General features: G+C 39.4%; 1 protein-coding gene across 3 annotated transcripts in view; it reads right to left on the reverse strand.

Annotated features, from left to right (window-relative positions):
* LOC111243865 (putative sodium-dependent excitatory amino acid transporter glt-6) overlaps positions 1 to 10,130 on the reverse strand; it is a 30,945-nt gene extending 20,815 nt beyond the window's left edge. Inside the window, exons 1-2 of one of the 3 annotated variants that reach the window (XM_022790085.2) lie at positions 9,950 to 10,130; positions 7,970 to 8,068 (exon numbers count right to left, since the gene is read on the reverse strand). In XM_022790085.2, coding sequence (XP_022645820.1) covers positions 7,970 to 8,028 — 59 coding nt within the window. In that variant the 5' untranslated portion in view covers positions 8,029 to 8,068; positions 9,950 to 10,130. Of the gene's footprint in view, positions 1 to 1,425; positions 3,495 to 7,969; positions 8,069 to 9,949 lie in introns of those variants that run through there. The other 2 variants (XM_022790084.2, XM_022790088.2) reach the window with 2 other exon arrangements.
* Between the last annotated feature and the right edge of the window lie 7,473 nt (positions 10,131 to 17,603).

A 17,603-nucleotide genomic window follows, 5' to 3' on the forward strand; every position in this document is an offset into this window, starting at 1 on the left:
GCATACGTATTGGGTAGCCGTAGTGCCTGCTGCAGAAACTAACATTATTCTTAAGCTTTTCAATATTCATAAATGTTTTTACTTCTCTATTGTAGCCCTCGTTAAGTCTTTAAGAGACTCGTTATTGGCCATCGCTTCAATCGATCGCTCCATCTAGCTGGAATCTCTATCTATCCGTTAGTTGAGTGAACATATAACGTGTATCATGTGTGCATTAGCCAATGATGTCTATGGATTCACTGCCGTTTGTACGGGAATATCGCCAAATGTAATATTCCAACTTCAATTTACAATTGACATCGAAATAGAAACGTTCACCGCGTATACCATAACCCACGTTGCTTAACCCTCACCCTAAAATAGCTATAATTCAGATCTATTATAGTATTTCAAATTTTATATGAAAAAAACAATCCGCAACTTGCACATGATTAGACTCTTTAGCGAGGGCAACATTTTTCGCACAGGAGCGTAGAGAGTAGGTCTATTCATATGGACGTTGCCCCACCATTTAAATGCCAGTGGGCAACCTACATGTCAAACGAGTCAAAGAGATACACGATAACGTGTTCTTAAACTAAACGAATGTTGTTACTAAATATAGATTTATATATATTCGCCGTCCTTCCACCAATACCATTGATGTCCAAAATATTCGCAACATTTAACGAGAACTCAGAACTAGAAAATTCGATGTTTGAATCAGCGCGGGCTTTTATCGCTAGTGCGCTACGACCTATTTATTTATGCGCATTTAATGCGAAATGGCCAAGTAGCTTGTTGAGAGAAAGAAGCTTGCCCAATCCTGGGTTTGCTGCAGGGCAAATGTCGTAGATGTAAATAATCACTATAGTGTTTAAACAGACGAAGCTGTTTTTAAAACAGGAATCCCTTGTTTTAGGCCAACTTCACCTATGAATGCGCTATCGAGCTTTTCAATCCTGTCAGGCTACCGACTGATAAAGCATAGAATCAAAGCAAATCATCAAAATTTTTCTCTTTTTATTAGGAACGCATTTCGTTCATCTTTCGTAACCAATGGATTAACAACTGAATTAAGGTGACCATAAAAATAAGAGTCCTGTTAAACCAAAAAAATTGAAAATTAGTATAAGCTTTCTCTATTAAAAATTCTCTGGATAGGAAGTGTTTCCCTTAAATACGTTTAGCTCGATATCTGATCGTGACCTTTATGTCCAACCTTGTACTCTACTTCTATTTTTTGTGAATGTGTGGATCAGATATATTCATATAGTATATTAAAATGCTTCGATTTGAACAAAATATGCGTAACTAGATATAAATATCTAATTTGTCTGTCGGGCAGACATAACGACATGATATATACTGTAAACGGTTTGTTTTATTCTTAACTTCTATAGTTGTGCTACTGTAGTGCAATATTTTGTCTATGTAGACACATACGTCCGGTATCCGGATCCTGTGTTGCGAATAATGTGCTTGGACATGGAGCACACAGCCCTTTCCGGGACAGAGTTCACCATGGTGCCACCAACCCACGACTGGCACCAGCTTCATCCACTCACTTCGCGCCTTACGAAGCCCCCACCGCTTCAGTAAGTCGACGAATCGTTTGCTTTCTGTGAATCCGCCTTTCGAACTTAGCCCACGTTTAGCGCTTCTCCAATTCTCTTTTAGGCGTCAGTATTCGTCTATAGCGATTTGATCTGCTAAATATTTGCGTGATTGTGTGTTCGCGCACACTAAGCAGGCTCACTTCTACCGTAAAACGGGGCCTGACTTCGCGCGATTTAGTCCTGATGGGCCTCGGTGACAACAACAGCACCGAAGTTTCGTGGCTCTTAGCGATAAAAACTATAGACGAAAACACGCTTCGACTTTTTTCTCGCGATCTGATCACCAACTCGGTTGCCAGTATTTTTCTCGTACTGCCCTCCACCAACTCAAAAACTCTAACAAGAAAACAGCATAGTCCTAAGGCCAAACAGCACTGGAGTTACCACTAACACAATTAACAGTCACCATTGACAGGACAGGACCTCATTACCGCTAGACTCCTATGGCTTGTGACTCGTCTCCAGTTCGTTATGCGCCAGACAACTTTATCACCAACTCAATAGTTACTGACTCAATGAAACCCAGTGCTAGCACAGGCCAATTTCGCCCTTTCTCCAAAGTTCTAGTTAAGTCTGTAGTGGTGGCTGCAGCGCCGCCCTCAGCAGCAGCAGCAGTAGCAGCAGCAGGTTAGATGATGCTGCAAAAGTTTTTTCAGTCGGCAGCAGTAATAGTAAAGGTAGTGGAAATTGCGGTACGATTAAGATGCGAGCGTGTGTGTAGAGGAGGGGTCGCCAAGGGGGGGGGGGGGGCAATCGTGGACCAATGCTCGTGAACTGAGAGAGGCCGCACTTGTTACAACAATAACTGCCTCGTACAGCTCTAACGTAGCCCGAGAAAGAGGTCCGCGCAGACTTCGCCGTTGGCTGCCTCCATTAACGGGCCAGCTGATAGTAGACTTTAATGGGCAGCACAAACACTCTACAGGATACACTCTGTTACAGGCTTCTGGCTCTGGTCTTCTCTTCGCGATTGTCTGCCTCGCGACCTCTGTTTTGTGTATAGACAGTATGGCTGGTAAAGGTCCTCACATAGTTTATCCTTTGTCACTCCTGTACCCACAGCTGCTACTCGGAGACTCACAATGTCATCTGTTCTCGGTACTGTATGTGAGAAACAGTTGTTGTTGTTATTGTCGTCATCGACGATGCTGTTGTCGTTGTTGGCGGCAATGTCCTCATCGGCGACGGCAGGACTCCGCACCGTTGGGCTTCACGAGCCTACAAATGGACCTTCACTAAGAGAACAGAGACAGCGTAGCAGATGCTAAGCCAGCGCAAACGCTTGCTATTCGGCTATAGGCTCGAACACACAGAAGCGAGCGTAACAAACACAGGTTTGGACGACGAGCACTGGCAACGAGCCCCTTGCCAGCTGTCTGTGATACGACTGACTTCTATTGTTGCCACTATTTGGTGTACAGGAAATATGTGCTACTGTCGGCCAGATAGTCACCTACTGTCTGACAACGACGGAACGCTGAACTTCGCCGAAAGCTGATGACGAGCGTTAAGTGACTAGCTAAATGGAAAGAAGGCACATTTAGCTGACGGGACACAACCGTGACTCTAGGCGAGAGCACCAGCCTAGGACACGGGCCGAGTGAGGGGACTACGCAGAGAGTGAGGGTAGGTGCCCACGATAGCCACAACTCAAGAGCAAAAAGCTCACGTGTTTGAAGTGGCCGCCCCACAGACACCGCGACTGTAGGAGAGACCGCATTTCGTGGATAAAATTGTGACAGGTAGTGGATAAGTGCAAAGTATGGAAGGTTCTGTGAGTTCTGACCACATCAACTGCTGCAGAAAAATGTTTTTTTTGATTGGACAAGGAATACCTGTGGGAGACAATTATAATAGTACCATACGCCTTCAATAATAATGATGAGGAAGGGACAATAGCGATATTACGGGTACATGAAATCGACACAGTGTCAATATTGAACCTGTCTAAGATCGATTTGTAGATGGCGGGCCAAGCGACGGAATAAAAATTACTAAAAAATTTTATAAACTACTCTATACCAGTGTTTACTGTAGGTGTGCTTAAATGCATGAGAAGAAATAAAATCCATATTGAAAAGTGAACTGAATGAAGCTCTACTTCATTTGACTTCCTGTAAAAACAAAACAATGTTTGCACCTAAAGATAGGGCCCGTTGCCGGCACGACGTCAGTATTTATTTGACGTGCCAATCGAGATGCCGCATTGAGAGCCAGCTGACGCTCAATCTTTTAAAATCTGCAGAATTACTGATTGAAGCACACTGTGCAGTTACGCATCGGCGAACTAAATGCGATTAATCTGAAATTACCGGCAGTATCTTTCAGTTTGGCTGAGTCATGAAGTCTCAGACAGATTCAAATTTATCAACTAGTGAAATCTTTTTATATAGTACGTGACACCTCATGGAATAAAGGAAGATATAGACAGAACGCTATCATATATTATTATTATTGTTTTCATTACAGGTATTAATTAATTGCTTTTCTTATTCCAAGAAGTCTTTCGGGCCATAATATATGCATTTAATAGAAAGTTATGTACCATTGAAAGGTCAAACAGTATAGCGAGCGTATTCAGAATCAAAACGTTCCTCATTGTCGGTGCGAGCCAAAGTTGTTCTTACAACAAAAAGCTCTGTCCTTCAATAAGCGGAGCGAAGTCGGTTGGTCGCCAGATAGATCATCCCGCTCATTTCGGCCATAAGGAATTAGCGAATACATCTTTACAAGCTATTGTGTCGAAACTGCTAACTAGGTTATGTCAAAGGCAAATGGTTTTCTGCAGAAAGAGAAATTTCTGAGGTATTGCTTAAATAAAACCACCCGATTAATAGTTATAATCGTAATACATTCTGTTTCTTAATAAAAGGGGTTTAGATATGTCGTTACTGTAGTTCATTTTGCAGGTTGTAGCTATGGACTTTGAGAGTCACTATCCGACTGTATATAAGATTTTGGTAATCACATAATATAATGATGCATAGAACGACGTAGGTTTGCACTTGTCAACCTGCAAACAAAGGTTATTAAGACCTTTGGCTAAACTGACCTTCAACTTGAAAAAGCTACGAAGTTTATACAAGTCTTCCAGCTTAAAGTGATTATTGAATTACTCCCAAAGCTTTGAAAAAATTGTAAATAGTACATATTTAGCCGAGTTCATTCTAGCACTAACCATTTTCCAAATCTCGACTCTGATATACATCTCCTTTAAAAATCGAACCATAAACCATTTAAGACAGATATTTTCTCAAATGAGGTTTGTTCTTTATAGTTATGTGTTCTTTCTATATGTGTTTAGCTACTTCTCTGTCGAAGTAAGCTCGAGTAGAACTTTCACTGCATTATCGGCTTAAGTTGCCGAAATTCATATATGAAGTAGAACATTCAAATTTGAGCAAACTTTAACATACTGCCTATTGTTACGGACATTCCAGCTTAAAGTAATTATTGATTCACTTCCAAAGCTTTAAAAAAGCATATTTGGTCGGGTTCGATTTCTTCTATGTTCTTTTTGTATACCGGAATAAAGCCAGCTGCTTTTGAAGCAAATCTCTTGAAATTTGGCGAAAAACGGCGCGTCATTCTTTTAATTTTAGCAGCTAATATCAGCTATTACGCAATTTTTCCACACGAAGCGAATCTCCATCAAAATGCACCTAAGAAACATCCAACCTTTTTGCATCAATTTTTCTACTAGTTTAACAACCTACGTTATTATCAATTTTCATGTGGTTTCTGAAAAACCTGAGGAAAACTTTCATCAGACAAACCGAAAACTCTCAATAGAGTTTAGATTTAAAGGGCCCAAAAACGTATCAACATGCTTCGAAAAGCCAGTTTTGGAATACCTGGATCTCTATATGGAAATTAATAGCCGTTTTGGAATGTAAAAAATCTATTACCGATTATTGTCCAGATAAGCCATAAGGAGGAATTTCTTTTGCGTTTATGCACGTTTTGGATTTCAAACCATTCTAAGCCATTGCATTTTTGGGTCTTTCGGCCTCATATTAGCCCTGGATTTTTAACAACTTATGAGAAACATTCTTGCTGGAATATATATTTCTGTTTAAATACAGTTTTAGAAACAACTCACAGGGAAAAAAATCTAGATTTAACCCTTTATATGTTCACGCAACAGAAATCGTGAAATCTGTACAAATATAGACAGTCAAAAGATATACTATAGTTAAGCTAGCTAGAATCAGAATTGTCGTAGTTTAGCCAGGATAGAACCGACTCATGAGTCGTATGATAACTAACCAAGCAATAAGCTAATAGAAAAAGGCATCATTTGAATAATTAAAATATGCTAAAAAGCTTAATGTTAAATACGACATGTTGACATTAATATAGAACGGGATGCTTGGAAAGTGGCCCGGGATGGCAGCGTTGAGTAATTCGTTTCTTTCAGATAATTTGCTTTGATAAAAACGATATTCCTCAGACCCGCAATAATGTAAAAGTGCAAGTGGACGTAAATATTAGGAATAAATAATTAAAGAATTTCGAATTTTTCGAAGATGTCTTAATCACTGTATTTCGAGCTTTTTTTGCTCTCCATACAAAGTTCATATATTCAAAATTTGTAAACATTTTATTATGGCTATTGTCGCTATGAATTTTGTTATCAACTATGTAGAAAAGTGAAACTTGCTGTAAGATAGAGTTCTTAGGTGAGTGCCTTACGAGATACATCCAGCATTAAAAAAAATAATACAGCAGACCCTTTTTCTCCCCAACTCTTCTGTCTATAACGTCGTGTGCTTGGAATTGCACACAGTTACTCGATGATAATTAATAAACAATGCCAGCTGACGTCATTTCAGATAGAAATATTTTAAACAGCGCAAAAAAAAGCTGCTTATTAAAATCTGTAGCTTTGGAATAACCAGAACGAACAGGATTTGGCGCCATGTATAACAAGTTGATCAGAATTCTTATCAAAATTCTATGGATGGTAGCAGCTAGAATAAACACACACGGGTGGACGTGCTACGAGATTGTCAATTAACTCCCTATCTCTGCGCTAGATGTTTTTCGTAAAGGTCGCTCTTTTTCAAATAAGTGAAAAAAAAATCTGTGAGCCTCGCGGGAAAAACTTCCGAAAGACATTTTCCTGCTCTTTCCGTCTATACGCTGTACTATGGGAATTAATTAACATTTTAACTTTTCTTTTCACTCTTTTGAGTTAACCTACCTGCTTTGCGACGAAAAGGGCAGATGAATTAATAACAACAGAAATAACGCGGAATAATATATCCTTATATCTAATAATATCCATATATAAACGAATAGTCAAATCTCAAACTAAAGTCAGTGGTAATGAAGACGATCTCGTAGGGAGATTAGGATTACATATAACATCAGGTAAAATATATATCAGATATTGTGCACTATATTCCGATTCGAATCACACTATCCAAATGTATATATTTCATGAGGAAAAGTGCCTTGAGTTCATATTTTGCTATACAAATTTAATAATTCATGATAACAAACACAAATAAACATTACTAAACTCAAATAATTTATATGCACGAAACCATTTGTGTTTAGAACAATACCCACGAAACTGGATCTTACTGGTCTCTTAGCTCCTGGTATTTCGGTCATTTCGTAGAGGTATTTACATGCCCGAGTTAGGAATTCTGGGCCTAAACAGGTAGATAACTAGACTACTACAAAACGATCCTTTTCATGAACAACTCGTTTGCCTAACGACGGTTTCATGCTTTTATTATTGAGTCCTTTCATTTATACTCATCCATCAGTCTCACCCTGAATAATAAATCTGACCAGCTGGTGAATCTGGGATCAGTAAATCCTATCAATTATGATTGGCATGTTGGCATTAGTATAACAGACTTTTCATCGACTGCCTATTGTTTTAATAAGCATAGCATCAGCCAGGTCTGCGAAATCCCGATCCTTTATTATAGGAAATATTTCCCTTCAATTTAGGAATTTATAAGGTTTCTTGATTTCGATGGCACATGGGAGTAATCTCAGATTCAACATGCCCACAGGTAACTACTTATCTACTACAACTTAAATGGGTTAAGTTTTTCTATTTATATTCCCTGTTCAATGCAAAAGGAAGGAAAGGGCACGTTTCAAGTGATCTTGGTGCCAGAAAATCAAGAGCTGTGAATAATTTCCAACTTAGCAAGCTTTCGCCAGACGCGAAAAAATTGCGCATTATAATTTGAACGTAAACTGAATATATTATTTATTATACTTTTCTATTTTTAACAAAAAAAAACCAAGAGAAATAACGAATTTTTGCCGATACGTAATTTATTGAAATATGAGCACTCGAAGAAGCAATTTTCGTTTTCTCTTTGGAAAATCATTCAACTCACCGAATGGTCGAATCTTGTGATGTCGTTCTAGGCTCCATCCTTCTGCAAGACTCAAACATTTCGAATGGTGACTGGTGTTTCTGTTCAATAAGGTCACAGCTAAAGCAGAGTAGCAATATGTTAGAACTGACCGAAGTACCACCATCCAAGTAAGTTGTGTTTTACAGTGCCGTGTAGCACGTGAACACTTGTCATACGGATAAAGTGCCGTTTTCGAAATCACTAAGACCAGCTTTCATACACTCAATAACGTATAGAGCAGGTGCAGGACAACGATTGTGTCTTATATGGGGAAACTCCGCTCGATGTACTTTGCTGTTTTCTGTCACAGAGCCTCATCAGAAAATTCTACCGCCCTATTTCAAACTACTCCCTCATCTTAATCTAAGGGGCCTTAATTCAAGAGAGCGGCCATACCTAACATTACGCTTGTCAACTGCTTGTTGAAATGTTCTAAAGGATTAGCGTATGTGCGCGATTTCCTTGTTGGCGTGCCGTTAGGGATTGTTGTTAAACTCTGCCGACTTGCTTAGGGGAGCAGCAACTGAACCGTATCACGGAAACAACGACCAACGAAGCATCATTGCCAGTGGTCATTTATTGTTACGCTCTTTGTTGGCATTCGCCCAAGCTGGACCCTAACGTTTACAGCGCTCTTGGTGTCGAAGGACATACCCGGGGTATGTATAGACCAGTATTGACAATCCTCGTACGACATCGTTCAATTAGCTGCAATCGTTGGGATAAACAAATGAGCTCTATTATGTAGACTGTGTGTTAGCCCCGAGATCGTTTAACAAAGTGAGTACTAATAGTACGTCCCACGTAATGGAGCAGTCATGCCAAATTTACCTATACTGAACATTCTGCAGGTAATGCTTATCAGAAGCCGTGTAATGCATGTGAGCGCTAAAATCTAGATCCTGACGCTGAGGCAAAATTTAATCCAACGTAAGGATAGATTGATCTCGGTGATGTCCCTGACAAAAAGGCATTAATGAATCGAAAATAAGGCCCATGCCTTTTCAAGTTCTTTACTCTGTCAGCCATTTCGGCGATGCCTTTCCACGATATTTGTGTGTCTCTTCATGCTCCAAAATAAGGTCTCGCTTACATTCAATGTCGTAAAAGTCGTATCTCGGATAGCAGTCCATCTATATATCACGCTCACTACGGTAATACTAAGGCGATCGAGTGCTTATTGCTTAATGATAGGTCTTTTAAGTTAGCCTTTTCTACACACAAGAAGCTAACGAGAACGCCTTAGGGAAAAATTGTTCTAACGTTTAGCTCAGAACAGTCATAAGTGATGACAGCTCGCTGAACTGACGTGAGAACGAGAATATAGCTTCATTACATTTGTTGATTAGCTAAGATATATCTAGTTCCTAATGGAGTCCCTTTGGAATCTGGATATACCGTAAACTACAGTCACATTTTTCGAGTTTATGCATAAAATTAACCGTGCCATAAAGCAGAGTGTTCAACGACTGCGATGTTGACCGGGTCAATTCATAGTATTAACTGGAGATAAATTAATCCTGTATGAGCATTAATTTTAAGGGACCGTGTATCGCACTCAGAAATCGTCTTACGATGATGTTACTGCTAACCATTGTTAGTATCGCGTGTTACCGCGAGAAAATCTTTCAGAAAGGGCAGATTGTTCACAGCCAACTAATTACATTGCTTGTAACAGCAGAGGCCACTGCTTCGTTCTTTTGTTCAGCCTAAATTGAAAAAGCTCAAGGAAGTTACTATCTACTAAAAATAATTATCAACTACTTGTACATAACACTTCATGAAATAAGCTTCTGTTACAGCTACTTGCCTTTTGTTGACAAATCGCTATCTTAACAACAAAAATCATTCATCAATCATCAAGAAGGGGTTTAATCAGCACAAAAATGATGATGCTCAGTCTGATAGTTAACTCGACTTTTCCTACTAAATTGCACTGACGAAAAATAGATCAGTCACCTAGAATATGATTCCGCACGCGCGAGTTTTACTTGACAAGACAGGATGGTGATCTTCCGTCTACGTAAAAATGGTTCTTGTCTCTGGTATATTAGCGGGTTCTAGCAGGTTACCCTGATAATCGATTGAATTGGTTTCAAGAGACGTTGTGTTCGAGGTGCTCAAACTACTCTCTCGCAATAAATCGCGATCAGTGTCAGGGCCGAGATACACACAAGCGCGTCGTACTCTTTGTAAGAGTGTCTCTGGAAGCACAAACGAGTTATCGGTCAGGTTGCATTCATGATGTTCTCAGCGAGGAGGAAAGGGGTGCTCAGATACGATGATCTTAGCGGACAGATTGCTGACTCACGCAAAATGCCGCACTACTGATCCGATCGGAATCAGTTACGAATAATATCATAAAGATCTTTAAACTGATTCGAAATTGCACTCATAAAAGCATATCCTTTTCGGCAAATATAACAGCCAAAACCCTGTAAATAAAACAAAAAAAAAGCACTTATCATGACATTACTGTGGTAAATTCAAACAAATAATGAAGATCATAATAATGCGCAACAAACAGAAATATTAGAATGGAAGGAACTCACGTCTCCGACTGTCACATCTGACTTGGCGGCACCAATTTGTCATATGCGAGGTGGCTAACCTGGCTTAAACCCGATTAGAGAACATCACCTATTGAAGCTTTAGCAAATTCCCTTTTCGTTTATTCGGAAAGCGCAAACAATTGAATAAACATAACTTTTAGTTTAAAAATCATAATAACCTGCTTCAGTCCCGTGGTCTGACTCATTAGTTGCCAGCACTATAATCTGGTCCGAAATTATGGCAGAATAGATTTTCGTTGGAATTACCATTAAAAAATGGTTGTACATTGTATCTTCAGGTATTTGAAAATGCTAGATTTCATCCTACGAAAGGACCCGAATGAAGGCCTTGGAACTCCATGAAAATAAATATTTTAGAAAAAATAGGATTCAAATCATTCTTGCATTGTCTCGCATGTGTCTATCATTATTATGGCCTGTTGAAAACTTTGCATGTCTTAATTGCACTAAAATAGTGGCGTCTTATACTAAATAATTATGAAACATAGAATTAAATAAACCGACTTGAGTGATAAACCCATACGCATCATTCCCATTGATTATGTTCACAATGTCACCCTAGTTTTGTCAGCGGTTACATAGTACATATGGGGTTTGTGTAGCGCGAAACCAAATATACATCTTTTGTCCTCGATTGTTTTTCCACTTGAACTCCACCGATGAGCCGTCGGCTGTCCAAGGTTTTCCGCCGAAAATGTGTGATTAGGATGCCACCATATAATTCATCGTCCCTCTCACTATATAATACGATTACGAACATATAGATGAACATGCTTGTTACGTCTATCAGCAGGTAATAATAGCGAAGGTAATCAACCTTCAATGATGGCATCGTCCCGTCTCAGACACGCTGTCATGTCGCCGTACGTGTTGTTGCATCACATATTTTGACCAGCCCCCTGAATCTATGTAGCCACGGTGAAAATTGTTTTATCCGATGACTTCTAGAGAAAGAGTCGACAGTCTTCGTGCCAGTAGCTGTTCATCTTCGCCGAGATCTTTATCGTGACCTTCACCAAAGAGGCATCGTCTACCTTGAAGGTGGTGCAATATTATCATTGTCACTGAATCATTTTCTTTCCATGTTAGTATGCCAGCTGGATAAGACAAGATGCATAGTCAAAACTGTTACATATTTGAGCAGCTACTGGTTAGAGCAGTCTATATTTTACAAGATTAATAGTACAATGTGTAGTGACGAAGGTAAACAGCTCTTGATTCTATGCAAACTTATAGGGAAGACAATGTAATAACGTCGGTTATACTGCGAGGCGTGTATTCAAAACTCAGTGATTGCCGACGTCTCTGTAATTAGTAACTGACGATATTATAGATGATAGCGCGTAGTAACTGGACACAGTTTCTACTTCCGAACTGACTTGAAATCAAGAACGATATTAAAATTTAAAAAAAAAAAAAGTATTTTTCGTGAACAATTGCAAGTCAGGAAAACAACTGTTTTTTCTCTTGTTTGGAGAGTGCCATCAGAACTTAGGCCACATCTGAATTATTTTTTATCTAAATTTCTACTCCAGTTTACTTAAAGGTCAACATGCGTTAGAACCTTAGATAGTTATGGCACAGGAGCCACTACGCTATGAAATGTTCTGGTGAGTAAAAAATCTTCTATCGATTTTAAGAGGAATGAATTTCCTGAATTCGAGTTCAAATGATGCCTTTAAGAATTTGACAGAAGAACTCGGAGAAATTTGTAATATAAGAGCTGAAAAAATTGACAAATTGAAACAAGGATGAGGCGTTTCAAGTACGAGGGCCTCATTTTTGCTTTCGAATTTCAATGTTATGTATCTTCCAAATCCTGTGGTCAATCTCAGAACGTATCACAGAATACTGTCAGTCGGAACGCTTCCAAGGGTTAGCTGAGAACGCAGACAAGTTTAGGGCTTTTTGTAAGACAAACTACAACAATAAGATTTGCTGAATACAGTTGAAGCTTTCTGTTTGTTCTTGAGCAACAAAGACTAAACAAAATAATAATAATAATGATGATTTCGCGGCCATGAAAAGAGTCGATTTGCGACTCTTTTTACACCGGGACACTCCATATGTACACAGCTTGCTACACGATTTGGTTTCACTCGTAGTTTTGTTGCAAGTTTAAACAACGTTTAATGTAAATTTTGCACATCGTATCGCCGGTTATAGCTTCGACTTCGATGTGCTCCGAGGACAAAAGTGCGATACCGTTACTATAAGGCTAGTTATCATTTGATGCGGTTCTGAAACTCGTTTTTTGCACATGCAGAATTAGAGACCAGGAAATTTTTGCTTCAAGGTCCACCAGCGATATGTACCACATAACTTCTGCATGAAACGATGCCTGGTAAGATAATCTGGGACAATGTTAGTCAAACCTTTCATTGCTAGAATCGAAAAAGTACAATAACCCATCGTGCAATAACGACTGCGTCCTCTATCAAGCACGGCCCAATATGCAAACTAAAACTCAAGGGTCGCAATTACTCGGTAGGTTAATGTCGTTGAAATATGTATGAACATTTACCACACAGCCATGATCAAGTCGTCAACGCGCTTCATACATAAGATCGCAAGGCAAGCCACCCCAGATACACATATATATACTAGTCGATGACATCATTGGATAAGCATACGCTTTAAGCAACCTTGCAACATGAGTACAGATTTTCAATAAAATACAAACGAATATAAATATGAACATCATTATACAGGTTTGTTTACTAGACTTTACCTGCACCACTTTGGAGGTGCACTTCACTTAAATGACCCCATACGCTAGAAGCTTACGTTGGGCCCGATTTAAATACTACTTCAAATTAGAAGTGTATTTTGCTTGGAAAGTTTTCCTTATTGATCGAAGAGTAACATATCGAGTTGCTCGTTACAGAGTGCACTAACTTGAATGAACTTCTCGGTCATGGAGGTTTGTTGTGCCATGGATCATTTTCGTGGTAAATATCATAATGTTGATCGGTGGTGTATCCAAACAACCGCTCACCCACAAACAAAGAAAATCTAGATGAATAATTCAACCGAACAATTAGAGCTTTACTTGATAACTGTTGTTTTGGATTTTCGCTGCAATTTACCCTGGTGGGGCAGCAAGAACTATTTTTTGTGCCGTTCAAACTTTGCGTATTGAAGCCTGATACCATTACCGCTTTATATATTTATATATATGTTTAGCTAGGCAGACCAAAGTACGTGCCAGCCCGATACCACTAGAAGCCCTCGATAAAATAAAAAAAAATACACGACAGAAGGGTGCGGCACTTGTTCCCCTACTTTGTCTTTAAGAATGCTTATAAATAATTTACAGATTTTGTATAATGCTGCCAATATCAACGAGATTTTCCCCGATCCATTGCTGTTTTCAGTCATCAACTTGATCCAACGCATCTTATTTAATTAGTAACACGCAAACTTATCCAGTGTTGTATCAAGAAGAAGTCTATGTTACGGGAGCTGCATAAGGCAATTAACGTAAGTTTCTTATTTATGCGTTTGATCTCATCGACTCAGCTACCCGCCCTCTACCTAAAATCCGTACAAAAAACGCACAGACACCCACAGAACAGTTCAGTCGAAAGTCGAGCGTTCCTTATTAACAAAATGTCTCTTGACTAACTCGTCGCATTCCTGGTTGAATTACAATATCCACTCCTAACTAGACAGCACTTATTCCTAAGTTTGTACGTTCTTTATTAATCAATGACAAACATCAACAAGGCCCCACAACCGGCCCCACAGCAATTATGTATTCATCTGCGTATTTGTTCGGGAGCTGCGTCAATGTCAGCTTCGACCTTGACCTCTGACGTTTGAAATATGCGACAGAAACCCTTTAACCGAAAGGTTAATGAAAACAGACCGCCAGATGATCTGTAATCGTTTCATTAGGAATTTAACAAGGAACAGGATTGATATACAGATATATATTTAGTTCCTATGCGTAAGGCAATAGGTTTCCGATAACGGCATACCTAGCCTGGTAAATAAGTATATGGCTATCGCCATGGGCACAACTCAGTGTGATGCAGCAATGGCGTGCTATGAAATGTCATCGAACAAGAAATGGATTCGATATAAAGTAAGACGTTGATGAGTGAGGACACGACGGTGTACTCCGGGCAATGGGTGAATAGAAAACCTTCGTAATAAACGGCCTGGATTATTAAAGGCCGTTGACTTATTCGAATAGATATCTTTAATTATCCTAGAGACATACTCCTTTAGATGCATAAGTTGTATTCCGTTTAGCTAAGTGTAGGGCAAAGTAAAGTTATGACTGTGCTCAGGAAAATAATCGCAAAATTTTGTAGAAATATAGAATGTCTAAAGGGTATTAGCGTAAACCATTCTATAGAGATAAATATAAATATACAAAAACCATCCACGTGGTGTTAAAAATGTGTATTTTCGACTAATGCACTTTCTTTCAAGAACCACTGTACATCTACAGAGGATTACTTTATTTTTAGACAATCTTATACAAGGATGCATCACTTTTTAAACACCCGGTACGTTGTGTTGAGCCGTCCATTTCTACAGGTCATAAAGCCTTAAGAAAACGCAATATAGCTCTTGTCAAGGACACCTTTTTCTAGAGTGCCACAGGCTTAGACACCTAAAGCAAACGACAACAAAGCGAAATATATTACGCGTCATACAAAAGAGTTTGCTCTACAGGCCCGTTGAACGTAGGTGCACGGCCAACTGTTTACCTTCGGTGTATTCTTACAGCGTGAATACCAAACCATAAAAGCTGAAAATAATACTATATAAAATGCGTGTAACGACATAATTTTTCGACGAACTCGCAGCATGTCTACAAATATTTGAGACATATTAGGTTTTATAGTTCAGACACATTATAGTCCGTTCTGTCCACAAGGAATAACTGTAATAATAGGTCCTTTGCACTGAAGCAAAACATATTCTCGTAAGCTGTCCTCAGAAATTTTAGTTATCAAACTAATTTGCATAATGGCAAGCCGCTACAATTTTGTTTGCCCCTCTAAAAAGTTATGTTTTGCGGCTTAATTTCCTACTACCTAGTAGTAATAGAAAGTTAATTCCAGAGACCGATAAGCTTAATAAGCTATGTCGATTAATAGATTCTTGCGGATTTCTGTTGCTGTAACAGGAATAATTTCTAAGCTCAAATTGAATCATTTATGGCAATGGCAGCTATGGATATGCGGCCATTGTCGATCCAAATTTTAGGATTACCATAACATTTGATTACCATTTCGTTTTATTGGTCTATTGAAAAGACCTCAGGTAAGTTTAACAAGACTCTTGATTACGGCCTTAATAGCCTCAACGACGGCGTGCTTGGCCAACTCACCAGGAAGAAGCAGCTTGACGGCGGTCCAAATTTCCTTAGGGATAATGATCGACTTCTTGTTGACCCATTCATTTTAATTAGATCGGACATTTTAAAGAGTACAGCTAGCAGTGTTCACGTATAGAACGCCATATGTAGTTTTAAGTACAATAAATTAAAAGTATTATATATCTAACGGTGGACTCACTTTTAATGAGCGAATTGATCTGTCTATTGTCTGAGTGCGCTTTTATTGTCGTCAGGGGCACTCGCTGGTACTAGCTAATAGGCTCGACCTTTTTCACATGGCGCCTAGTTATTTTTGGGAGGCAGCTTTGACTTTCGGTGTTTCGATATACTCCTCGTAGATGGCGCCTTTGTGGCTGCCTGCCATGTTCTCCACTCTTTTCATTTGTAAAACTCGTTGAGCACAACTTTCGAAGCACTCATTGCGGCATCATCCCTTGTACCAAACGAACGGCTCGGAGGTTTACCGGAGGCAAGGCTCCACCTAAGAAATTGGCCATCAAAGCCGCTCGCAAATCGGCTACCGGTGGTGTCAAGAAACCTCATCGTTGAAAGCTTAGCATCGTCGCTTTTCGTTATATCCGCGGTTACCAGAGACAGACTGAACCTCAATCTGAACAATATGATATCTTCGAGATGCTTCAAGCATGGACTAAAGCACATACTTTTTTAACATACAGTTCCCATCAAGCGATTCGTAATATCAAACTATCTATTACCTAGCTGAGTGGTTTAAATTATTTATCTTGCTGATCCAGAGGGGAATTTAGCAATGCTGCGTTAAATATAACTAATGTATTTATCATTTATTGTATCTTTACGAAAATACATCTTTAATTTGTGCTTTTTAACCGCCCGGAACTTTATTGGAAACATTAGTCTATTCATACATTTTTAACAGTAGAAGCTTTAAAAGATACTATAAACCGGCACTGGAATTTCGTAGTTGCAACAAAAATATACCACATCCGATTTTCCTTGCATAAGACAAAATTGCTCTATGTGCTTCGAACACCACTGCTTGAAGATTTATATTATATAGAAATAAAGCAATTTGACCTCTTTGACGTTGGTGGGCCTGAAAAGAGCCATCTTTAGTGGAAGAATTGCAGTGTACACATTGACGAGGTGCACTTGGTGACAGCCTTAGAGCCTTCAGGCGTGTTTGCCAACTCACCAGGGGGGAGAAATTCGACATCAGTCTGGTCAACAAACATCGAGAGGCGATGATCGAGCGATTGTTGTGGTGAGAAAGGCAAGATGCAACAATTCTCGAAGATGTCGCTCACGAAGTAGTTCATGATCGACATTGCTTTCGAAGAGATATCGGCGTCCGGATGGGCCTGTTTGAGAATTTCGTAAATGTAGATAGAAAGGGACTCTTTCCTTCTGCGCTTCTTTTTCTTGTCCGTAGCTTGGACGTTTTTTGGGCTTTCCGGCTTTTCTAGGTGTTTTCCGAAGGTGCGGGCGGCATGATTTCGGTGATGAAACCAAGTGATCTGTACCTAGCCGTGACTTATACTTATAGCTTACTTTCAAAAGAGATTTAACGACAAATCATAGACCCCGTCCATTGGGAAAGGAGCCAGCATCCGGGTGAGCCGATTTCAAACGTATGTAAAGCTATCGCATCCACTCGGTTTTTAACTATTACACAGCTATTAATCTAAACGTTATCGTGTCC

Source organism: Varroa destructor, unplaced genomic scaffold (assembly GCF_002443255.2).
Source record: "Varroa destructor unplaced genomic scaffold, Vdes_3.0 BEIS01000002.1, whole genome shotgun sequence".
NCBI classification, from domain to species: Eukaryota; Metazoa; Arthropoda; class Arachnida; order Mesostigmata; family Varroidae; genus Varroa; species Varroa destructor.